Genomic DNA, 26,398 nt, shown 5'->3' on the forward strand with positions numbered 1-26,398 from the left:
GGACCTTTCGCCTGCGACAGCTCAGTAGGCCGGCCGAAGAGAGCGTGCGGCAGAGCGGCGATGGGATGTGGGAGGGAGCTCGCTCGTCGCCCCGCGTGTGCCTATGTGGGGCACGTTACAGCCCCGTGACGTCAGCGCGCAGCGTCACGCCGGAGGGACGCACGAAAGTGTAAGTTTCAATTTTTTCCCTCCCCCTTTGCCTTCCTTCTGTGCCAACCGCCAAAAAGCTAAGAATCGCGGGACCGGCGGCGGAGGGGGGGAGGGCGAGCGGAGGCAGCGGCGAGCCCCGTTCCTCCCCACCCGCCCCATTCCGTGCAAGGAGCGCGAACAGGTGTGAGAGGGGGCAAACCTGCGGGTCGGTGCCGGGGAACCTCCAAGCCAGACAAGCGGAGTGGAGCTTTGGGGATTGGGGAGGGGGGGCGGGGAGGAGGCAGCAAAGCGAGGCAGGAAGGAGAGCGCGGCTTGGCTGGGTGAGCTTTGGCAGGGGCAGGGAATGATGGCGCTTTCGCGAGGAGGAGGAGGAGCAGGAGGGGTTGTTGCCTGCAACCCGATCCCGTGCATGTTCACCCGAAAGTAAGCGGGGGGGGGGCTTGCTTCCAAGTAATCAGCAATTGTGCATCGGATCGCAGCTCTGCACCCCGATCCCTAACCCAAGTACGGTAGAAGAAGAAAGAGCGGCTAATTTTAAGTGCGATTTACTCCCAGGTAAAAGCTTTGTTTGGGATTGCGGCCGATCCTTTTTTATTATTATTATTATTATTATTATTATTATTATTATTATTTTGCATGTCTGCTTTTTTATCCAGTAAGCATGCAAGTAAGCTTGCTTCCAAGTAAGCCTGCACACGGCTGCAGCCTTAAGGGATGGCTGAAATGTACTCGTGTTGTGGGGGGACGACGACACCCCCCCCCAAAAAAAGTGTTCCCTCCTTTGCTTCAGGAAAACTTCACACTTTCTGGAAACTGTTGGAACCAAGAAAAGAAAAGAGGCTTGCAAAGCGAGGGGTTGGGGTGGAGAGGCGCTTGAAGGGGTGAAAAGACGTGTGGGAAGGGGGGCAACTTATTATCATTTCCCATGCACACTTATTTCGCTTCATAATTAATGGCAGAGTTCATTCTGGTGCAGTTGAACGAGTGTGTATGTTTGTGGCCGGAGGTTTGTTGGGGGGGGGGAAAGCAGAAAGCTGCCCCCCTCTCAACCTTATCTCCCCACAAACACAGCTGCTTTCCCTTGCAAGGGGGGGGGGAGAGGAGGAAGCCGAGAGGTGATGGTGTTGCTCCTCGGCTGCTTCTCCCCACCCCCGAGGGGGTTTTGAGGAGGGCCGTGCATTGCACATGTGCAGTTGGCATCTCTCTCTTTCCGTGCAAGAGCGGCGCTGTGGGTGGGGGATTGCTCGGGAGTGTGTTGTGGGGGATGGAGTTTGCTCCCTGCTTCTCCTCCTCTAGTTCCCCAGGTACCGTCGGCGCCTTGGGCAGGGGAGTGGGTTGCAGAGACCGAAAAGGAAGACAGGTGGGAGACGAAGAGGAGGCGGTAGCGGCGGTGCTGCTTGCTGCTGGTGGGAAGCGCTTAGGCGGGACGGTTTAATGCGAGGATCCTCTTCCTCCTTCCTCCTCTCTCTCCTTCTACCCCGGTCTCTTCCCTCCCCCCCTTCCCCGGGGCGGGCGGGCAAGGAGGAGGGTCTGCTGAGGGTGAGGTTGGTGCCTGGGTGGCCCCCGTCTCTTCCCTCCAGCGCCAGACTCCCCGGGCTCTGGTCGGGCTTCTGAGGCCCTGGAGAGGGGGCGGGAAGGTGCAGGAGGCGGGGGCTGGCGGGAGTTGTTCTATGGAGCGCAGATGCTGCTTCGCCTGGTTTTCACAGGGACTCTCAGGACCAGTTTCCTCCCCCCCCCCGCCCGCCCCCGAAGCAGCATGTAAATTTCCTGGGCCTGCTTGCATGTTCGCATGGAGAAGCTGTGTGTGTTTTGTTCAGCGTGGGGGGGGGGGAGTGTACTAGGGGGTTGGGCCCCTGAGGCCTAGCAACTGTTCTGCAGTTAATGGGTCAGGAGCAAAGCCCCCCACCCAGCTCCCCCTTCCTCTTGGAAGGGGGTTGCCTGCAGATTTATGCAGGAGGCATATTTATGCTTTCCAGTCATCCAGCACATAGCTGGGCAGGGTGCAACTCCCCATCCCCACCTCTATGATCCTGTCAGTTCAGGCCATCTTGCCTTTATATTGCTCAGAAGATCAGGTGCCAAACGCTTTGGAGACGGAGCTGCTCTTAATTTATGAAGGCTTTAAGTTGGGTCTTTCAGACTGTAACTTACTTTTACAACCCCGTGCTGAAAGTCAAGAAAATGTAGCCATCTCAATTTTAAAATGTGGTTCCCTACAATAACAACGTTCTTCTCTTTTAATTTATCGCTTTTAGAATACAGTGCTACTGTTCCTGTACCTGTGGCAATCAAGCAAGTAAAGAACTGATTTCTTGGATTAAGTAACATGGCAAAAGATGTAAGTATATTTGTAAGTAACGATCCTGCAGATGATGTTTTTGTTTATTTTATTTGTATCCCACCTTTTTTCTCCAAGGAGCTCAAGGTGATGTATATGGTAATCCCCTCAACTACCCAGTGAGGTGGGTTAGCTATGGAGCAGTGACTGGCCCAAGGTAACGCTAGCATTAATAAATACAGGATTTCACTGTTACCTTGTGTGTTCATGTAGCTGCATCTACACAGCAAATAAGCATGTGTTTATCTAGCTGCATTGACTCCATCCTGTGCCGCATAATGGCAGTGCAGCATATCAGTAGGAGCATATCACAAGTATGTGTGGCTACATTCCCACCATTTAGGCTAAGATGCTTTTAGCATAGTGTCATAGAGATGACAACTCATCATCTCTTCTAATGATGAGTACAGTAGTGGTGTATCCGGTATATTGTAGTGGTGGTATATATGCACATAGCAGCATCAGCCTATATTGATAGTAGTAGTATAGTATAGTATAGTATGGTAGCATGAAACACTTAGCAGAATTCTGTACGTCACTATGTTGTGCTCTCACTTTCAGTTATACTTTATTCCAAGCTAGGGAAGGCTAGTTACATATTTGTGGATCAGAATCAGTTTTATTTGAGTCAGCAGCCCCCAAATAATTATGAAGGTGTAATAAATTTTTTTTGCCCACCATTTCACTTGTGAATAAACTAGGGAAAGCTTCTACCTTTCAGGATGTTTATTGCTAGCCCACTGGCTCCTAGTACAGGTCCAATAATAGCTTAACATTTGCTTTGATTTGCTTTCTTATAAGCAATATAAGTAGGTTTACACTAAAAAGTTATAGGCTTGAGGACCTGTAATAAGCTGTTTGTCCATCATATGATTTTGTGTGATGCTGGCTTTGATCATCTATGGCATGAATGAAAAATACTTTTTAGTGTTGTCTTTTTAAGTATGAAGCAGTGAATTCTTACTCCTTTCGTTAGTACTCTACTTTCCATTATATTGCCTGGCTGAAACAGAAGGTACACCTTTATCCTTCTATTAATCTAGCCCTCTTCTAGCAGAATCATACCTTCAGTATTGAAAAGCCTATGACAGTTTGGTTGTCTCTTTGTGCCCTATTCTTAAAAAAAAAAACCCAGGAGAGTTGTTGAATTTCCTATTAAGGTATTTATCATAGATCGTGACCTAAAATTGGAATTGCAAAAAACTAGTTACGGGAATCTATAACTTCCTCCCGTTGTCATAATTGTACTGCAAACTAGAACAGTCAGTTCAGTTTCATCAATGAGCACAAGTTTAATCAGTATGGGTAATCCCATTGATTTAGAGCAGGCTTCCACAACACATCAAGCTAAACAGTTCATCAACCATGTATTGTGGGCTGGTGTGTACTTGACAAACCCTGTTTTACAATATCACTCGGATATCACAAACAGACAGAAGGCTGTGCTTAGTTTGGCGGGTCCCAAATTCTGCATAGTTAATTTAAATTAGGCAATTAAAATTGCAAAGAAAAAGGACAGAAAAATAATTGTTTTAAATCAAGTTTCCCATTTTGAATTCCCTCCCCCGAACAGCTATGCATGCTAACTAGTTAACGACAACAAAACATGTTGGTTGACAACTAAATTGAGGCATCATAAATGCTAGAAGTATAATGGAGAGCTTTTGTGGTCTTGAATCCCATATCCACTGCAAAAATAATGTGGGCTTAGAGACAAGTCACAGATCTTTGTTTGGATCTCCGTACAGATACAGAAACACCAAGGAAGGTTACAGTCATGGGAAAAAGAAAGTGCACCTTCTTTGAATTCTGTGGTTTTACATATCAGGACATTATAGCAATCATTTGTTCCTTAGCAGGTCTTAAAATTAGGTAAATACAACCTCAAATGAATAAAAATACATGACCTATTACACAGTGTTATCATTTATTTAACAGAAAAAAGTCAAAATGGAAAGGTCATATGTGAAAAACTAAGTACACCTTATGATTCAATAGCTTGTAGAACCACCATTAGCAGCAATAACATGAAGTAATTGTTTTCTGTAGGAATTTATCCATCTGTCACATCGTTGTAGAGGGATTTTGACCCAATCTTCTTTACAACGTTGCTTCAGTTCATTGAGCTTTGCTGCCATTTGTTTATGCACAGCTCTCTTAATGTCCCACACAGCATTTCAGTTGGGTTGAGGTCTGGATTTTGACTGGGCCATTGCAACACCTTGATCAGGCATCCCCAAACTGCGGCCCTCCAGATGTTTTGGCCCGCAACTCCCATGATCCCTAGCTAACAGGACCAGTGGTTGGGGAAGATGGGAATTGTAGTCCAAAACATCTGGAGGGCCGAAGTTTGGGGATGCCTGACCTGACCTTGATTCTGTTCTTTTTCAGTCATTCTATTGTAGATTTGCTGGTGTGTTTGGGATCCTTATCCCAATTTCAGCCAAGCTTCAGCTGCTGGGCAGATGGCCACACATTTGACTGTGGAATACTTTGGTATACAGAGGAGTTCATGGCCAACTCAATGACTGCAAGGTTCCTAGGTCCTGTGGCTGCAAAACAATCCCAAATCATCACTCTCCCACCACCATGCTTGACAGTTGGTATGAGGCGCTTGTGCTGATATGCTGTGTTTGGTTTTTTCTAAATATGGTGCTGCGCATTATAGCCAAACATCTCCACTTTGGTCTCATCTGTCCAAAGAACATGGTTGCAGAAGTCTTGTGGTTTGTTCAGATGCAACTTTGCAAACCAAAGTCGTATTGCCATGTTCTTTTTAGAGAGATGAGGCTTTCATCTGGAAACCCTTCCAAACCATACTTGTTTACTCTTTTTCTATGGGTACTGTCATGAATTTTAAATTTTAACATGCTAACTGAGGCCTGTAGAGCCTGAGATGTAACTCTTGGGTTTTTTTGAAATTCCTTTGAGTGTTGCACGGTCTGACCTTGGGGTGAATATGCTGGAACGTCCACTCCTGGGAAGATTGGAAACTGTCTTGAATGTTTTCCACTTTTGAATAACCTTTTTCGCTGTTGAATGATGGAGTTTACATTGGTTGGAAATGGCCTTGGAACCCTTCCAGTTTCATGGGCAGTAGCACTTGCTTCTCTAAGAGCATTGTGTCGTCTTTCCTCCTTGGCATTGTGTTAAAACACACCTGAATGCTCCAGACCGGCAAGCTACTAAAACTTTGGCTTTTATGGAGGTGGGCACACTTGCTGATGATCAATTAAGCAAGGGCATTTGATTAGCAGCCCCTGTCTGCTAATTAACCTCTTAATTCCTATGGAGCAGTAAGGGTGTACTTAGTTTTCCACATACTGTATAATTTCTCCAACTTGAATACAAGATCACCTATATGGACTCTGGATCATCCTGATGAGATGCAAGATAGCATCTCTAGAATACTATCTGTGAAAACTTGCTGCTTCCTGGATCCAGTAGGCCTCCACAACAATAAATTCAGTATATTACTTTTATGATACTTAAAATTAAGAAGTCATATTTTCCACTATGGTTCTAACTAAATCTGTTTGATAAACTGTTGTGATTGAGTTTAAGAGGTAAGTGTGGACTTAACACTTTTGTCTTAAATTCAGATTTCCTTTATAAACATACACAATTAAAAAGTGTTTTATAATACAATTTCCTCCTGCCATGTTTTGGGCCTCAGGATATTACATGTCCTTGTAAATGCATAGAAATATGAGACTTGTTTTTCTTTTGAAAGTACACTGCAAATACTAAAATGTATTGCTGATATCCGTGTTCAACTTAAGCTTTGTTTTTAGAATTACAGCCCCATTTGCTTTTCAAATGTTTTTGAAGTCGAACGGACTTCTGGAACGGATTCTGTTCGACTTCCAAGGTACGACTGTAGTGACGATGTGGGACTCAGCCCTATGGCAATTATACCATGGGGTCCTACAGGGATCTGTGCTATTTAAGATCTGCATAAAACTGTTGGGAGCCATTATCAGGGGACTTGAGGCGACGCATCATCAGTACACTGATTGTACCTTGCCTCATCTCTTACATCTATTGGAATCGGGTGCTGAAGGGATAGGTGCGGGCCAGTAAGCTGAAATTGAATCTCGAGAAGACGGGCCCTATGGATTGGTTTCTGGGTCCAGAAATTGGGATTGGAGTGCAGTTGCACTCCCCCTAAAGGAGCAATTGTTTGGAGGTTGCAGCTGTTGCCTGGGTGCTGTCATGTTTAGGTGCATATTGAACCAGCTCTGAGGCAACTTCACCAGCTGGCTATTTGTCGAGGTGTTAAACTCAACAATTATATTAAACTCAATATATGAAGTTCAAATGGCTTGGGGCCCACCTACCTGAAATAGCACATTCTCAGGATAATCCTGCCTCTGAATTGAGATCTGCAGGTGATTCCTTATTAGTTGTGCCATCAGTGACAGAAGTAGGTTTAGTTGACCCAGAGCAGTGCCTTCTTGGAAGTAGCACCTTGACTTCAGAACTGTCTTTCAACTTGGATCAGGCCAGCTCCCACTCTCATTTGGTTTCAGTGGCAGGTTAAGGCATTTTAGTTCTGCCAGGCCTTTGTGTTGTTTTCAGGCAATTTTTGTTTTGGGCGAGGTGTATTTTAACAGCTTTTTATTCAGTGATATATGCCATATGATGTTGTGGCCCGCCCTGTGACCTTCAAATAGAGGGCATGGAATAAATGCCCACAAATGAATTACACAATATTTGATACACAATATTTCAGTTTACCCATAGATTAATTTTAAGTGAATTTGCAATATATTAATCTTGTAAGAAGGAGTTCCGTATCCTCTGAGGAAGCAGTACCTCGCACAGTTCATAGTTACTTGCTTTTGTACACCTACGTTTCATGTGGCCAGATTCCAAAGAGCTGCTCAAGTAATCAGTGTGCAATAGGAGTCTTTGCACTTCTATTCTTTGAGTAATAGCGCACATCCTATGCAGCATGGCAGATTCCTTTAAAACTGAGGGCACTTTCCAAAGTAGGTTGTGTGTGGCATTGGTTGGTTGTTGTTTAAAGAGAGAATATCCCAAGTCCTATGACATACTTAAAATAGCTTTTGAATGGTTGCTGCTATGACTGATGGGAGCAGAACTGACATTACTGTATGTCTCTGAAGATAGAGAAGGGGGTAAAGGTGCCAGTCAGATTGACAAAGAGGCAGTGTAATTAAAGGAAATGTGTCAAAGTGGGCAATGGACTGAAGGAAACTGGGAGGAAAAAAAACCAATTTCTGATGGGTCTTTGATGAAAGGAAAAGCCAAGGAGATTGTAGGGTTGAGGCACAACCTCAGCAAGGCCAAGGAACAGAATAAACTATGCAGGAAGGAATTTGGTGGGGGCAGTAATCCAGAAAGTCAAAGGGGATCAATTTGCTCCCTCTACAACTTAAACTTTGCCAGCACTATTGTACTTTTGAGTTTCGTAAAAGAGGACTCATCTTAAGGTGGCAAAGAGTGGCAAGTTGTGGGGACAGTCTTTAGTTCAAATCAATATGTTAACTACTGTATTTTTCTGTGTATAACACGCCCCTGTGTTTGGGGGACTCCAAATTAAGAAAATGGGAGATTTCCAAGAGTTGTTAAGCATTTTTGGGGGAGGATTGCGCAGAGTTGTAAAGCTTTTGGGGGGGGGATGATTGCCGAAAATCACTTAACCCGCCGCTGAAAATTGCGCACGTCGCCAATCAACTGCCCTATTGCCACAGCAGCAGCCAATCACCATCAACCCTTGACACAGCCACCAATCACCCACCCTATTGCCGCAGAGAATCTCCCTCTCGCGGCTGCAACAAATCAACCAAACCCCGTCTGCACTACCTGTATATGAGTCCCAATTTTAAACCTAATTTTTGGGTAAAAATCCTCGTCTTATACACAGAAAAATACGGTAATTAAATACATCATTTATAGAGTTATTATTGTTGGCAATTCTTTGTTGCTCAACCAGGTTATAGAGTTCAACTGTATGCTGTTATTTAATTATGCCTTGTGCCACCCTGAAGTAAAAGGGCTTTTTAAAATGTTGCAGGTTCTCTAGTGCAAAGAGATTGTCCTCTCTCAGAAAGGACTGCATATTATGCTTATACTGCTTATATTATCAAGTTATAAAGTAACAATCGAAACTAAATAATTATGAGAATCAGTGGAAACAAAATAATTTAAAATCATGGCTAGCCATTATGTCGTAACTGGGAAACATGGTTTATTTCTTTCAAATCATGATTGGTATGTTAAGAACAAACCTTGACTTAAGAGTGTCATTTTTAGGAGTGGAACAAGCCACAACCCCCAGTTCTGACACAGCGCTAAGTTATTGCTTCTGCTCACTGGCGAGGAAGAGCAAAGTGAGAGTAATCTGCATATTCATGTTAAAATATTACTCATAGTTTACCATGGTGTGTGAATGCAGTCACCGTGTGCAGAGAAGACTGAGTTAAATGTAAGGGATATAATGCATATTGACATATGTGTTTTAGTATCCCCATAGCAGTGCAGGTATCTCTGGCCAATAATGTGTAATACTTAACAAAAAGCATAGACTCTGTATGTCGCATGCAGCTTAATTTAATTTACCATTAACGTATATAGAATTTCAAGCAATGTGGGTTGGGTTATCACTCAAACATTTATTTTATTTTATTTTTTGCTTCCAAGCAGAGCACGGCAAATAGCATTTTTTTTGCAACTGGAAAATAGATGCATTCAGTAAATGTCTGTGGAGTAATTTGTTTGTGTGATTGTTTGTTTATGCAGCTTCTAGAGTATTATGTTCCATATCTAACTGGTATATCTGACTTCTGAGGGAATTCAGCTGGTTTCCTGATTTTGATAGAAAATTATTTGTACACATCAAGTCTTTTAAAACTACATCAAAGCATTTCTTTTTTTATTCCAGTGAATAAGCCTTTCTTAAAGGAAGGTTATACTGAACCAATGTTAAGAAATTTGGGGGGTGGGGGTTGTACATTGAAGATTTTGCATTCTGGATTTGGGTGCTGTTCAGTCATACCTTCTTGAGGAGAAGGGCAAGTTAGAAGACAATGCATGAAAGATGTGAATGCAACTAACTGCTCAAGTTTTCTGTGTAATTTCTCACCCTGCTGGAGCAAGTTCCACGTTTTAACCTGAAATGATGTGGTGGGAGAGGGGCTTTATCTTACAGCAGATTTCTTTAGAAGTGGTATACAAGCCTAATTGGTCATGTTTAAGATACCTGATTCATTATCTGTTGTTGCGTTTTGTGGAGTTCAACTAATGAAGGACACTTCACATATTGCTGCAAAGGACTTCTAACCCCCAGTTCTCTTTCCCTCAGTTTCAATCATTGCAGATAATTTATTTGTGTTGAGGGAATTTCATTTCATTTATTATATTTCCATGCCGCTTTTCACATTATGTATATATGATTTAAACTTAGTTTTGATCATTCAACAAGTGTACAAAATTGGATGATATGAGGTAAAAAAGTTGGATCACTTGATATGGAATAACCCACTGGTAAATGATAATATTCAGCCAGTCTGTAGTATTGCATTCTTGAGCAAGGTGGTTGAACATTCAGTGCCAATGTTCTTCGTTGAGCTGGATTCTTCAGATTCATTTCAATCTAACTTTGTCTGCTTGTTGAATGGAGATAAGTTTCTTTGCCCTAGTGCACCTGGAACTGAATGTGGGGATGTGTGTCTCTGAAGTGTCTCTAGTCCTTCTTGGAGATGTAGTTCCAGAAGGTGGTGCTGGGGATGGGGGGGGGGCGACTCCTGTTTGACCTTTTTATCGTAGTGTCCTTCAAGGTTCTGTCTTGTCCCACATGCTGTTTAACAGCTACATGAAATTGCTGAGAATGCTTGGGGTTGCAAAGTTTAGTCCCATCAATATGCTGGTTAAACCGCTTTCCATGTAAATCCAAGAGAGCTGTTCCAAGTTTTGATTGGGCGCCAAGCATCAGTAACCAAATACCTTCTTAGTTCTTTTGCATGCCTAAAAATGGTAAAACTTCTCATTTACTAAGCCATCAAATTTCTTATTTTAGTGTCTTTCTGTCCTTTAATCTGGGCTCCATCTTTGCTGTTAACATGTTGACTTATTCCAAATGGTATTGTTAACTAAATCATTTTATTTCATTTCTAGTTGGAGCTTTGATAATTTAAAAGTGTGGAAATTGTTGCCCTAGGGAACCACAATAAAAGTCTCACCTTTGAAAAATGAGGGGGTTTTGGGGGGGGAGTAAGGTAAGAAAATACAAGAAGTTGATAAAAAAATTATTACCTTGTGCTTACAGTACCTTTAATTTTTGCTCTGCTTGTAAGCATGTTAAGGGTTGAATATGTAGAGTTTTATAATGCAGACTGCTGGCTTATTTTAAAGATAGGCTTCTCTTTATTATATCTACATTTTGTTTGATTCAGTCCTAAGAGTTCACAGCAGTCCTGACTTGGAGAAATAATTCCCTAGTTGCTTTGCTCATGTGCTAGTCAACAAGAAGCAAAATTGGTGAGTTGGCTGGCAATACACTCTAGGGTACAGGGTAGGCCTATAAAGAGCTAGTAAACAACTGTGTGTACTTCAGATTTCCAGTGCACCTGCTGTGAAGTTCTGGTGATGGCAGTCAAACCCTGCTCCAGGCTGAATTCCTATGAGGTCTTATGGCAACTGTATTCCTTGTGAAGTGCAGCTTTGATGGCATTTTAAAACATTTTGCTTTCCTAAGTTGAAAAAGAAACTTGGAGCTAAAACTCCAATACTCACTTTAGGGCCAGAAGTAGGCATTTGAAAGGAAAATGTATGTGATAGTTTAACTCCTTTGGTGTAGGTAGCTGATAGAAGCCCATGACCCTGGTAAAGAGGACAAATGTCAACCATGTTGACATTAGAGCAGTCTACATAGTTGCTTGCTTTTGCGGTGTGTGTGTGTGTGTGTGTGTGTGTGTGTGTGTGTGTGTAATGGGTCGGAATATTGCATATTTTGTTCTTACTAAGAGCTGGTTTACACAGTTACCAGCTGATAAGCCTGTATGCATAATGAGGATTTGGGAGTGTGTATGTGCCAATGTGCAAGTCCCCCAACTCCTTAGTACAAAACAAGGTGCAGCCTGAACTAAGGGGGAAGGCTAATGGGGATTTTGTGTGCATAGGTAGACCTGGAGCAGAGTGCTATAATAAGCCTACACAGTAAACATCACAAATCTGGTGCTTGCCAAGACCACAGAAAAATCCAAGGCACAGACCCTCATGGAACTTAATTTTTTTTTTAATAGAGAGTGACAACAATACCACCAACAAATCACAGAATACATTTGCGGACACAAAGGCAACCTATAATTTGATGATGGATTTGGATGGTCCCTTGCAAAACCTATTGGGACCTGGGAATGTAATTTGTTTGCGAAGTACTTTACATCTAAATAAAATGTGTCTTCTCTCATAGGCTGGTCTAATTGAAGCTAATGGAGAATTAAAGGTTTTTATAGACCAAAATCTTAGTCCTGGAAAAGGTAAGAAACTCTTGTTGTCAATGGCCTTCATATTTAATGAAGTAAGACTTCTGTGTGTGACTCCTGGGCTAAGAATCCTCGGGTGGGTCCCAATCCTCTTATCTGAAGACCCTGGTGGGCTCAACTTGGCTGCAATGGCTGTTTTCCTAGCCACACTTGACACCTGGGCCTAGTCTTTCTCACCTCTTTAAAATTTCACAGATGAAAGGCAGCATGTACAAATTTTAATCAGTAAATATATCCTAGGCATGTAATGCTACCTGCACAATGGTGTTTGTTGTAGAAGAAAGTGTGCATATTGACCGTTCAGTCTTTCTTATTTATAGGTTTTCACTGAATTTTTGAAAGAAATACTTTATACAAAAACAATACAATAAACAACAATATTTTTTTAAAAGCGCACATGATCAGTGGCAGCCTGTTACACAAATGAATTTGTGTAGGGAGTCCATGTGCCAATAATTTTCCATTTTCCCCTTGTGGAAAAGGCATCTTCTCAGAGGCGGTGGCTGGTATCTTTGGTCCACTGTATGATTAGGGAGAGGATCTCTTCTTCCATTATTGGATTATTATGTGTTTAGCTCAGTGTTTCTCAACCTTTTTTGGGCCAAGGCACACTTGTTCCATGAAAAAAATCACGAGGCACACCACCATTAAAAAAGTTAAAAAAATTAACTCTGTGCCGCCCTATATTGACTATATAATTATGACTGTAAGAAACACTTGCCAATTGCTGTGTTGGTTGCAATCTCCTGTAATAAGGCTTCACAAGCCGCTGATTTCTCTGCCAGCACAATCCTTTGCTCAGCAAGTTTCAGGTTGAGCTCATCCAGCCAGCTTCTTTAAGTTTGTCTAAATTTTAGTTTAGTTTGTCTAAATTTTGCCGCGACGTGCGGCTAAAACCACCCTCCCGTGGTGGTGGCTGTTGAGAGCTGCGCTCGCCCCGTGTCATGACCCGGCCGGCTTCCTTTCCGGCGGGTCAGTGTTGTTTATTGGTGGCCGCCAGGCACGTGACAATGCAAATCGCCCTTCTCGTCGCTGCACGTCGCGGCACACCAGCGGTTGAGAAACGCTGGTTTAGCTATCATGAGTGTCCACAGCAGCCAGTCACATTGTTCCTCACTCAGATTCCAGAATGGTATGTAGTTCATCAGCAACATCTTTGAATCCCATGGATGCGTTTAAGGCCTTATTTATGCAGCTGTTCATCTTTGACCCAAAGGGTGTAACTTTTGAGCAGGACCAGTGTGACATAGAGTTGCTTTTGAGGGGAGCCACAGCGGCAACCTATATATCTGTTTCATAGTTGTTTATGAAAGAGACAGTGTGTTACTCAGTACTCTCTGAAACTGAGGCTTTGGAGTGTTAAGTCTTTAACTGAAGTGACCAAAGCGGATAGCACCCACTCAAAAATCCAAATGTGCCATAGGCCTAAAAAGGTTGTGACCCCTGCCTTAACAAATAAAGCTTCAAGTTATTTACTAATGTGTTTGTATCCCAGGTTTTTAATAAAATTATTTTTATGGGGCAGGGCATCCAAATGTTAGTAAGAATGCATTTTAGACTGATACAGTTACTTCTCAGCAGAACAATTCCACTTTCGTTCCGAGCACAATTCAAAGTGTTGGGGCTGACTTTTAAAGCCCTAAAATGCCTCGCCCCAGTATACCTGAAGGAGCGTCTCCACCCCCATCGTTCAGCCCAGACACTGAGGTCCTCCAAGGGTCTTCTGCTGGTTCCCTCACTGTGAGAAGCGAAGTTACAGTGAACCAGGCAGAGGGCCTTCTCAGTAGTGGTGCCCTCCCTCTGGAACGCCCTCCCTTCAGATGTCAAGGAGATAAAAGAATTATACAACTTTTAGAAGACATCTGAAGGCAGCCGTGTATCGGGAGGTTTTTAATGTTTGGTGTTTTTATTATGTTTTTAGATATGCTATAAGCCGCCCAGAGTGGCTGAGGAAATCCAGCCAGATGGGCGGGGTAATAATAATAATAATAATAATAATAATAATAATAATAATAATAATAAATAAATTACTCTTAATACTATTATTACTTTAGTTCCCTGAATCAACTTATTGACTTCTACCACAAACATTTCATCAGGATTTGGTTGCGACTGCAATTTTCTAATTCTCAAAATAGGCGTATAATGCCATGTGCACAAAAGAAAGACAATCCACTAGGCTATAAAGATTGTCTCATAAAGATTGCACTTTTAAAAAGTTGCACACTAGAATAGTTAATGTTAAAAATCTCTTCCAATCTCAGATGCTACTTGCCAGAAACTTATTGGTATTTTCTTATTTACTTTAGTCATCCCTCCTGAATTATTTCCGACAACACTGCATTTAACTACTTAGAAGGGTGGGTGGGTAATTGGCTGCATTATACACCATCCTAATACTCTGTAGCTATTCCAGTGAATAGAAAACTTTTACTTTACTTCCTACCATTCTAAAATATTACTTCTATAAAATATTTTGTACCACAGGGTGGCAGCATTTATACAGAAATGCATATACACATTGCTAGAACTTTTAAAAACTTTTGTCTTCATGACAACTTTGAGACACAGGCTGCAGTTCCGTGTGTGCTTCGCACTGACTGTTCCCAAGTAAAAATGGATGTGATTGTAAAGTGTGGCACTGCAACCAATGAAACAGGTCAGAAAACTGGCAAGAGATGTGGTGCCTTTCTTCATACTGACTTGTGGCTGACAAGATTTATCCAGAACCTTGGTAGGGAACCTATGACCCTCCAATTGGCATGGTTAATGGTCAAGGATGGTGGGGGTTCAGTCACTAGATTTTATTGTTGATAGCTAATGGCCATCACAATACAGTATGAGCACAAACCACACAACTACAAAATGAAAGGCATTGCTAAAGGATGATGGGAGTTTGTAGTTCAGAAATATCACAAAGGCCATAGATTCTCCAGCCTGATTTAGAAGTTAATCTTCAAGCAAAGCAGATGTTTCTGGTAGTAGTTCAAGTCAGTATGTCAGATAAATTACAGTGAGGGATTCTAATCTTGGCACATTGATTTCTCTGTCTTCAGAGAATTAAATCAAGCTATTATGTTTGAGCTCAATGGTTTATCTTGAGGACTTCATCCTAACATTTGCTCAAGTAAAGAATGTCTCACGTATTTAAAAGCATTTTAACTTGGACGTGTGCAACAGAATTAGGTTAAATATTAGACTGACCTCTTTAGTTTGCCTAGTCAGATGCTAATTGTGTTGCCAGTTATTTGTTACCATTTTGTAACTTTTCAATTTGTGTATTTTAGGTGTTGTTTCATTAGTAGCCGTTCACCCTTCCGCAGTAAATACACTTGGAAAACAACTCCTACCGAAAACATTTGGACAATCTAATGTCAACATTGCACAACAAATGGTAAGAGGCCTGTTGGAAAACCTACCGATTCATTTGTGATATGTAACATGTAGATTTTGAGGTGCCACATTAATCCTTTGCTGGGGTCAGCCCCAACATTGGGACGCGTTCTGCATAAGATTGTTCTATGTCAGGGGTGACTAAACTGTGACCCTACAGATGTCGGTATGCTGCAGCTTTTATGTGCTTCTGCTAGTGCACCCAGTGATGAGGGATGATGAGAGTTTTAGTTTGGAAACATCTAAAGCACCACTTCTGTTGTACATTAGAATTTTTTTTTAGATCTACATAGGAACCATGGGGGGTACACCTAAATTGGCAGCTTTCAATGGAGAAGAGCACCATTAGATGAGGTTCTTTCAGCAGCCTGCCTATAAGTTAGAGTTTGATTCCAACTTAAGGGTTTCCCGATTGGGCAAAATATCCACTAAAAATGTAAATTGTGGTTTGACTTTTAAAAAATGTATGTAGTATAAAATTACGGTTTCCATACAAAGGAAGCTAATATAATTACAGTGTTACCTCGGTTTTTGAACGTCTCAGGAGCCGAACATTGAAAACCCAGAAGTAAATTCTTCTGTTTTCGAACGTGCCTTGGAAGTTGAATGGCTTCCACTGAGTTTTCCCCCCAGTTTTCTCCATTGAATTTGGAGGCCGCCCTTTGCGCCTTGGTTTTCGAACGTTTCAAAGTCGAACGGTCTTCCAGAACGGATTATGTTCGAAATCCACGGTGCCACTGTAATCTGAATAGGAGTGGCATTAACTGACATTTTGTATTAACTGTAGGTTATTGGTACACCTCAGAGACCTTCAGCCCCCAATACTATTCTGGTATCAAGTCCACATACACCCAACACACACTTTGTACCGCAGAACCAGACTGCAGATTCTTCGCCTTGGTCTGCTGGGTGAGTAAAATTTAGTTAGGTTACAACATATTCACAGGAAAATGCATGCCTCAAAAGCTTTATTCTTGGTAACTAAAGTTGTGCCTCATATCCAGCTAGTTAGCTAATAGCTGGAAAATAATGGGCCGAATCCAGTGATATCCCTGGAGGCTTATGTTAGCAGAAGAATCAGGGAAGGAGGTAAGTTTAGGCCAGTTTCCCTGACAACTCCCCATGTGATCAGATACTTGGAGAACCCTTCAGAACACCATGGGAGGTGATGCAAGGAGCTACAGGGGAGGGGGAGGTCAGTGACAATCACCTTACTCCCTGTCCTGCCAGCAGAAGCCTCCCCTGGACCAAAGCCCTTTCCATCTACTCGAGGACATAATTGCATTCAGTTCTCTTAAACTTGTAGTTTGTTTCTTCCTCACATAAAGGTTGGTATCTGAAGTTAGGTATGGTGTGTATTTCCTTTGAATAATGTTATAAGCAAATCCAAAATGTTTTGAGTAATGGGAGTGTATGCCTATTGTCATAATAGACCTTCTCGGTAGTGGCACCCTCCCTGTGGAACGCACTCAGATGCCAAGGAAATAAACAACTATCTGACTTTTAGAAGACATCTGAAGGCAGCCCCGTTTAGGGAAGTTTTTTAGGATTGATGTTTGTATTACATTTTTAGATATGTTGTAAGCCGCCCAAAGTGGCTGGCGAAATCCAGCCAGATGGGCAGGGTATTAACAACAACAGCAGCAGCAACAACAACAACAACAACAACAACAATAGATCCTCATATTTTAACTATTGTGTGTCTAGGTCAGATGTGGGTGTCCAAATCAACAAGTTAACACTCATTAAAACAATTTATTCAGTGGCATTGCATTTCTTTAAAAATACTGTTTTGAGGCGTTCTGCTTCTGTTTTTGTATATATTTTATAGTTTTATATATGGATGTTTTATGATGGCCTTTATTTGTAATGCCTAATAAAGGTTTGGCAAAGTAAGTATGAGTTCTACTTCTATGCAGACAATTTCCTAAAGGCAGTGGGCCAACACTGCCACCATTAGAACATAATTACAGGTAGGTAGCCGTGTTGGCCTGCCATAGTCAAAACAAAGTAAAAAAATTCCTTCCAGTAGCACCTTAGAGACCAACTAAGTTTGTCATTGGTATGAGCTTTCGTGTGCATGGTATCTGAAGAAGTGTGCATGCACACGAAAGCTCATACCAATGACAAACCTAGTTGGTCTCTAAGGTGCTACTAGAAGGAATTTTTTTATTTGATTAGGACATATTTTATCATTGATGAAGCCTTCTTTTGCACAAGGTTTAATGAAATGAGTGATTTGGGGTATTGGTTCTCTTAAAAAAAGAAACCCACCCTAAAGTCGTCTCATTGGTTTTGGGGATTTGTGTGTGTGTGTTTATGTCTGTGTAACTCATTGTATTTGTATTTATAGGAAGCGCAACAAAAAGGGTGAGAAGAATGGCAAGGGATTGCGGCACTTCTCTATGAAAGTTTGTGAGAAGGTTCAGAGGAAAGGAACGACCTCATACAATGAGGTAGCAGATGAGTTAGTTGCAGAGTTTAGTACCGCAGATGCACACATCTCACCAAATGAATCGGTAAATATATTCATGTTCTGAATTTAGTAGAGACAACAAACCCCTTTCCTGCATGCTACAAATACCTACATGCAGACACAGCCCCTTTCTTTTTGCTTTCTCTCTTAGGGATCATCCCTGTGTGTGTATTGTGTGTTATGAAAAATTCAAGTTCTTGTTTCCAAGACTGGAAATGCTGCTCTGTTAACTGACAAAGTTCCGATATTACTTCAGCTGTTCCATGACTGGATAAACTCTTTATAATAGTTTAATCAGAGATATTCTAATACTCTTAATTCAACAGCAGGCTTATGATCAGAAGAATATTAGACGGCGTGTCTATGATGCCTTAAATGTCCTTATGGCCATGAACATTATTTCCAAGGAGAAGAAAGAAATAAAATGGATTGGCCTACCTACTAATTCAGCTCAGGAATGCCAGAATTTAGAGGTAAAATGCAGTGGACATTTCTCATTTGCAGTATTTCTTTAATCTTATTTTCTGATTATTTGGGATGAACAGATTCCCTCACTTCGGTTCCAAGATGGTGGCATGGGTTTCATTCTGGCTGGAGATCCATATTTTGGAGTGGTGGAATAATTGATTCTACACATGTGGCTTTCAAAATCATAACTTTCTTTACTTGAAAATGATTGTGCATTTGCAAAATTTCATAAGTAAAAATAAATCTGCAGGGAAAGATCCTCCCAAGTGTTGGCGGAAGAGAGAGGGAGTTGACAGTTGACACTTCCTCCCACATTCTGAAAATATTCCAGAACAGTGTAACTGATAGTGAAAATTTGAGTTCCACTTTAGGGAATATTTACAGTGAAGTAGAACCTTAGAACCTAGTGCAGAATCTAATAGGGTCAGATTCCATAAGCACCTGTTTAATACCCCTTCATTCTATCAATGACTTCACTATAAGAAACAGATACATTTTTGGTTGAATTATTTTGATTGTCTTTTAAATAATCTATGAACAGGCTTGTGTATCATTTGATGGTAGTTAGCTCTGGGTGTTCAAGATTTTCTTGTATGCAGAGAGAGGGTTTGTGGCTGTTGCCACCCTGTCGTTGTTGTTAACAACAAATAATGTTTGGAATTCATTTCAGCAGATATGAAATCTTTGATATTAAAAAACCCCTAAAACAGCTGATTCTCATGCTGTCTTGTGAACTGCTTTGGAATCTTGCCTATGATTCAAATGTATATATTACTTGAGACAGGGTGCTGCTCTTTGAGAACCAAGTATAAAGCCCCCTTAGTTTCACAGAATGAACTTCTTGGTTCCTTGGATTTTAGCCCACATACAGAGCATTATGTAGTACTTCTCAAATTCATGTAGTACTACATTTATGTAGTACTTCTCAAATACAGAGCATTATGTAGTAATTCTCAAATTCACCCAACTCCTCTCTAAAACTAACAAAGTTCCTTTTCTTAAGGTGGAGCGACAGAGAAGACTTGAAAGAATAAAGCAAAAACAGTCACAACTACAAGAGCTAATACTTCAGGTATTTTTGGAACAGTTGTTTGCCTTGCCAAATCACTTTAGATTTATTTATCAATTGTCTAATGCGTTAAGATGAGCCGATTTCCCCCTGAAGCACTTTATCCTACATACCTAAATGACATGACTGGGAATAAGAGGATAATGGGCTGGACAAGTCAACTAAGCAGGTGGGCTAGTAGAAGCCAGGGCAAGGGCTCCTGCTACTGCAAAGGTGCTTTACCCCCCTTATCTGCCTCAGATCAGCTCTGGAGGGTTGGGGAGAACCCCCCAGAACAGTGCATGGGGATTGGAGAGGGGAGAGTTTTCTGTCTGGCAAGGCGAAATGATTTCCTCCCAATGGTTTTAATTCGCGTTATTAATAAGGCATTACACAATTTTCGTTCTTGGTTATTTCAGGCACCTATATGCAGCTTCATCCGATTCTGTTCTATATGTTTTGTGTCTCCTATTTTTATTTTAGGCCTGCCCCTAAAAGATAGAGTAGAATTAAACAATAGAATAAAAATAATAATTAACCGGAACAACTTCAAGGGTGTTTATTAGACACACTTCTTTGCATTTTTCTTGGATTACAAGAACAGCAGCCTTTTTACTTCTGGAAAGTTCTTTCTCTTGGTAACCAGGCAGTATCTGCATATATGAAATGGCACCAAGGGAATAGGCTTTTCTTCAGCTTCCTGATCAACCCTACCTGATTAGGCAGATTTTTCTCTTCCCTAACCCCCCACTGTCCTTCCTCATCTTATTTTACTTCTATTTTATGGATGATCTTATGTTTAAAAAGTTTGTCCAGAGTTTATTCAATTTGCAAAAGTTAGATTTCCCCCCATGTTCTGGACTTTGTTTTGGAGCTGAAGGAAAAACCCCTCCACTTGTGTGTGTGTGTGTGTGTGTGTTTCTGTGTGTTTCTGTGTGTAGACGTAAACACATACTACCTGGTAACCAAAAAGGAGGCATTTCTCAAAACTTAAGAGTGCCTAACCCAGAAACACTTGAGGATAGATACTAGTGTTACTTGTTTAATTATTCTTAAATATTCTTATTTAATAATTAATGCCAAACATGCCTTCCCAATTGTTTTCCTATTCTTAAAGAAAATGAAGTTTTTTCATATTTAAATCCCTTAACAGCAAATTGCCTTCAAGAATCTTGTTCAGCGAAATCGTCAAGCAGAACAGCAAGCAAACAGACCACCAGCTTCTAATTCTGTCATTCATTTGCCATTTATCATTGTGAACACCAGCAAGAAGACTGTGATTGACTGCAGTATTTCTAATGACAAGTAGGTTGCTAGTAGAGAAACGAGTGTTCTCTTCTGTCCTTGCGAATACACTGGCTGCATTTGCATGATAAATTATAATAAGCGATTGGCTCATGCTTTGTTCCTCCCTCTGTTAAGCATGGGAGCAATAAACCATGGTACTTGTCTTAGAGCATTATATATGAACTGGGGAACATGGTTTGTTTTGCTCAAACCAATGTCTGGTAAGCATCTTGCCTTCATGTTGTGGTTTATTTGAAGCAAAACAAACCAGGACCCCCAATTCATTCATAACTCAATAAGCCAGGGAGCGTAGTTTCATTTCTCATGCTCTTGCAAGGCTAGAGCAAAGATGCAACCAGCTGCACATGTTCATGGAGCTAGCTTGAAATTTATGCAGGAAAATGGACTAATCTCTTAAATACTGACAAAGTTAGGGTTGCAAATACTGGTTTTATTACTTTATATTTGTACCACCTATATTATATTATATTATATTATATTATATTATATTATATTATATTATATTATAATCAATTAAAGTGTACCAATAAATAATGGCCCATTAAAGCAGCGCAGAGGTTAAAACAGGAGGTTTAGTTTAGGAGATTGGGCGGGGAGCAATGCTTCTAAACAGGTATGTCTTCAAGAGCCAGAGGAACACTGTTGAAACTTCTTGTATTTAAGCGGGTGGAACATTCTACCACATTGGTGCTACTAGTGAAAAAGCTGGCCTCAACATTCTATAACCTGATGAGATGATAGCTGATTCTGTGAGCTACACTCCTCAACACTAATTTCTGTAGGGCTCCCCAAAAGACCTCTGCCAGTGAGACTGGACAGTGTTGGTCTTGCTGGGCCAATGATCTTACTAATATATGAAATATTGACATATTTGAGACTACTGCTTCCTGAAAGACGGAATTGTATAACAGTATCAAAATGTGCTGTATCTTTTAAAAGTAGAATATATACTTTGGAAGAAAATTTTATAACCCTATGTGCATAGCTTTTTGACCGGTTTCTACCCACTTTCTGTAGGTTTGAATATCTATTTAATTTTGACAATGCATTTGAAATACACGATGATATAGAAGTGTTAAAGCGCATGGGAATGGCTTTTGGGTTAGAATCTGGAAGTTGCTCAGCAGAGGACCTAAAAAATGCAAGGAGCTTGGTTCCTAAAGCTCTTGAACCATATGTGACAGGTAAGGTTCTGTGAAAGATTTCCTTATATTTAAAACGTGCATGGAAAAGAAACCAAACTGCCATTGGAACTTGACACAACTGCAATATGCAGTGCTATATGCAAACAAGTAGTTTGCAAAGCCTTTTATCAGTATGGTTGCCTAAGCAAAGCATTTTCTGAGTGAAAAGTTCTTAAGAACTTCCCTGCACCCAAATGATGGAAATAAAAGTTCTAATAGTTCAGGAACTTCTAAATCATTGTGGAGTAACCATCACCAACATAGAGGTGGATTATCAAGCGGTTGATTGTGAAATGTTAGGTGCTAGGCCAGGCATCCCTAAATTGCGGCCCTCCAGATGTTTTAGCCTACAACTCCCATGATCCCTAGCTAGCAGGACCAGTGGTGAGGGATGATGGGAATTGTAGTCCAAAACATCTGGAGGGCCGAAGTTTGGGGGTGCCTGTGCTAGGCCAATCCTAGACATCATTGCATAAAGGAGAACTGTTTGTAAAGTGCTATGGTGTTCTCCTCAGTTGGTGTCAAAAAGGACTGCAGAAAATCAAAATTAACAAAACTGTCCTTGAAATAATTGTTAACTGGATTGGAGCGCATGCTAGGAGATCTCTGGCAGCCACAACACTATATGGCTCTTTCGTTCTCCACTGATGGCCACCATTGATCATGCATAACGAAAAGTAATGGTTGGCGTGATAAATATGTACTTGTCAGCTATTAGAGCAAAATTGAACCAAGTCTGATTTTGTTCTAGCACGTTTTTCCATACTTTTAAGCGTAGCAGTTACGAATGTTCACTATTTTCATTGTAAAAGGAAGCTGCCATCTTCATCCTTACCTCTGCTGTTCTGTAGAATTTGTTTTATTTACTAAAATACAGTGGGGTGTTTTAATGATACACTTAGTTTTTATGCTGTGGGATCCTTTTGGCTTTGTACACCCAAACTTATCCCCCCCCCCCAATTTTCTAGTGCTTTGTATGCACTTTAGAGATTATTCAGTGCTCCTATATTTCAGTGGGAACTTTAATGGGCCGTGTAACCTCGGGTTTTTTTTTTAACTGCTTAAAAAAAATTCTTTGTAATGGGAACTTTGTATAAAATTTCACTACATGTAAAAATATTTGGATTAGATTTGTGTTTAGTACAGAATCAGTGCTGCAGAATTCATAATGCTTTCTTCCTTTACAGAAATGGCTCAGGGATCAATAAGCAGTGTGTATGTCTCATCCTCATCAGGTTCAGCTTCAAATGGGACAAGATTTTCAAACAGGTTAGATGGGATTTCTCTTTAAATACTGATAAACCTGGCAAATGGCAAGCACCGTCATTTTTAGAATCCTCCCCCCAAAACTGATTTTAATGCAGAACAAAATGGTATTACATACGGGGATATAGGGAAAAACAAAAAGAAACTATAGGGATGAAGGGTGGCACAAATCACATGTATTAACAGTTCACATATCACATATCGAAATAAAAGTTAACTTAAAAGTCCAGATTTTCTGGGAAACTGGTGTAAGTTGTTGTAAGTGGTGTTCATTTGTATACAAAATAAAATCCCACTCGACTGGATAGAAGGTAGCCGATGTAGCTGTGCCTTGCAAAGTTTGAAGAAGGTGTGTAACTTCTTCAAAAACTGCAAAATTCCAGACGTTATTGGAATATACAATATATTCCTATTTCTGTATGGTGGGCAAGCATGCAGTAGCCAATAAAAAAATATAACAAAATCTTCTAATATAACCATCTTATTGTCATGTCCCAAAATAGACAGGAGAGCAAGAAGGGGGTAATTAAGTTGACTGCTTAGTTTCATTAAAAACCAGGGACCAAAAATGTATAGACCTACAAATGCTTTCACTAGAGATAGAAGTATGTTCCCCTAGCACCACAGCCTTGCCAATGTGAGAGGCGTGTGACATTTGCCCTGCGGTCCTGTGCCACTTATGATACAGCTTTAAAGTGTGGTGTCCCTGATATGGACCAAAATCGACTTTATTCCCCAAATAGAGCATATTACCGTATTGGCCCAAATAAAAGCCACACCCGAATATAAGCCGCACTTTTAAAATTCGGGGGACGACGACGACCATAGCTGCCAAGTTATCCCTTTTTTAAAGGGATTTTCCCTTATGCTGAATAGGCTTCCTCGTGAGAAAAGGGAAAACTTGGCAGCTATGACGACGACGACGATGACGACAATATCCGAATAAAAACCACTCCCTTAAAATTCCGCAGGCACTCACACCCATTCTGTTTTACCGTATGTCTGTTTCAGCAGTGATACCGTAAAAGTCAGTTTTTTTAAGGTTGCGAATTTAAGCCGCACCTTAACTTTTCACAGTCGGAATTTGGAAAAAAGTGAGGTTTATATTCAGGCCAATATGGTACATTCCAAATACCACCACCTGTATTCTCCGCAGTATCTCCTTCCCCGGAATTTTAAAACCAACTTGGAGCCTGCAGTGCAGGTTAATAATTGCTTATTTAAAGCTGCAACTCAAGCTTTTACCATAGAGGAACGGGGTTTTGTAAGAGGTCTAGTGACCTGTGCGCGGGTGCGGATCAGCCAGAAAACATGTTACCCAATAAAAATTCAACCAACCGATGTCCTTGATCTTGGGAGGCTTGCTTGGTAGTGGGTGATGGATTCTGGTCAGTTGGATTTTGTTGTTGGCCAGATAAAATCTTAGCAGCTGCTGAGACTTCCTAAGGAAAGTGCTTCTTTTGCCTAAGTGCAAGTTTCCCTTTTTGTTTTGCCTAATAGTTTCCCTAATGGGCATTTTGAAGGAGTTAAAGCCCAAAGGGTGATAATAGTGTAGAGCAGCCATGGGGAAGTGTTGAGAAGTTGGTCCCAATTCATACCCACAAAGGCTTTTTCTTTTCTTTTGCAAAGCAGTTGATCCTGGCATCCGTGGGGTCCAGTAGCAACCTTGCATTACTTCAGTTCAAAAATTTTTTAGGCACATTCCTTTTCTCACCCTTCCTCCTGCGTAGTTGTGTTATAAAAACTTAGTGCATTAATGGAAAACCAGTTAAAAGTATTGATCCTAATTTGCTTTTGTTTCAGTGACTACTCAAACGGAGGGGATGGAATGTTAGCTACAAGTTCCAATGGATCTCAATATAGCGGCTCTAGAGTAGAGACACCAGTGTCTTATGTTGGAGATGATGATGATGACGATGACGAGGACTTTAATGAAAATGACGATGACGACTGATATTTTTTGCGTGTAGACTTTTTTAAATGTTAAAATTCAGCAAGCTTCAGGAATAATTCTAGGAAGAGAATTGTCGTAAAATTGCCCCATCAAGGAGATACTGGTAAGAGTCCTGAATTTAGAAATTGCTCCTCCAGTAAAGTAAAAAGAATTGTTTGTTTTATGTAGATTTTTTTACATGTGGTGAGGATGTGTGTGTTGATACCAGTGTGTTAATGCAGAACCTTTATTTACTCTTTGCTTAGAATTTTTAACTTGAAGGAAAATGCATTTTGCCCCTAAGTGTTGTTGCTAAGTTTGAAAATGTAGCCACATTTAATGGAAAATAAAATCTGTCCACCTGTCAAAAATGCATACAATGAATGGCATTTTATTTAGAGTGCATTTAGGTGACACTTCGTACTGAAGCATAGCAAACAAATGTTATATTTTGCTGATCATGCAGAGTCCAAAGAAACAAACAAAAGAGCCTCTTTTTAAATGTTAGTTTGCGGAAATTGTGTGAATTTATTTCCCTTTTAAAAATTATTCTGATCATTGTATTTCCATCAAATTTATATATTGTGTTTGCTGAATGTTAGGACATATGAAATACAATTTTTGGCAAATGTTTACTGCCAAGCTGGCACAGCTGTGTAAATGTCTTGAAGGTTTGGGATGAGTTTTGCTTATGATAAAAATTTGCCTGATTTCTTACAGGCAGATTTTGAAAACAATTTGTTATATAGTTGTTTACATACCTATAAGTCTATCATATAAAAGACATGTACTGAAACAAATGTTTATATTTGTTTCTTAAACATCTTCCAGTAATCTATTATAAAGTTGAAATTAAATATAGAGAATGTTTTATGTTTAACTCAAAAATTTGTCAATCACTTTTAATACTACATTTTTTTATAAAAGAAATTTCAGGGCAGGTGGTAGTCTTTTAAAATTTATTCACAAAGAATTAACTGCACAAATACTGTCAGCTGCCTGTTCTAAGACAGTAGTCTTTTTATTGAAACACAAATAAACTTTTCTGTAATATTTTATGGAATATAAGCAGTTTGTTTTACTTGTTTAATTGTGGCACTATTAGTTTTTATTAATAAAACGCGCGTGGGCATTTTTAACAAGTTCTTTGTTTCTCTAATCAAGATTATTTTCACCTTCTGCTTTGTTGTGTTTTGACTTGTGATATAGTTCTTCAGTTTGGAAGAGTTTCAGAGCTCTTTAAATGGGTAAGTAGGTAGGTATTTATATCTCTACATAAATTGTGAGAGACAGACTTTAACAGCACTGCATTCAAAAGGAAT

At 40.6% G+C, this 26,398-nt stretch overlaps 1 protein-coding gene across 9 annotated transcripts; it reads left to right on the plus strand.

Annotated features, from left to right (window-relative positions):
* On the plus strand, nt 1-26,218 carry TFDP1 (transcription factor Dp-1). Of its 9 annotated transcripts, none has more exons than XM_035114878.3 (12): nt 1-169; nt 2,406-2,488; nt 11,928-11,994; nt 15,288-15,394; nt 16,181-16,302; nt 17,747-17,912; nt 18,196-18,342; nt 19,341-19,409; nt 20,539-20,690; nt 21,711-21,877; nt 23,065-23,146; nt 24,947-26,218. In XM_035114878.3, the coding sequence occupies exons 2-12, from the start codon at nt 2,477-2,479 to the stop codon at nt 25,095-25,097; spliced, it is 1,242 nt and encodes a 413-aa protein (XP_034970769.1). In that variant the 5' UTR covers nt 1-169; nt 2,406-2,476; the 3' UTR covers nt 25,098-26,218. The 9 variants fall into 9 exon arrangements, with proteins under 9 accessions (XP_034970769.1, XP_088524727.1, XP_034970767.1 ...); XM_088668601.1 differs by having other exon boundaries at nt 37-169; nt 18,199-18,342; XM_035114876.3 differs by having other exon boundaries at nt 157-705.
* The last annotated feature ends 180 nt before the right edge of the window (nt 26,219-26,398 follow it).

This window comes from Zootoca vivipara, chromosome 4 (genome assembly GCF_965207765.1).
Source record: "Zootoca vivipara chromosome 4, rZooViv2.hap1.1, whole genome shotgun sequence".
NCBI lineage: Eukaryota > Metazoa > Chordata > Lepidosauria > Squamata > Lacertidae > Zootoca > Zootoca vivipara.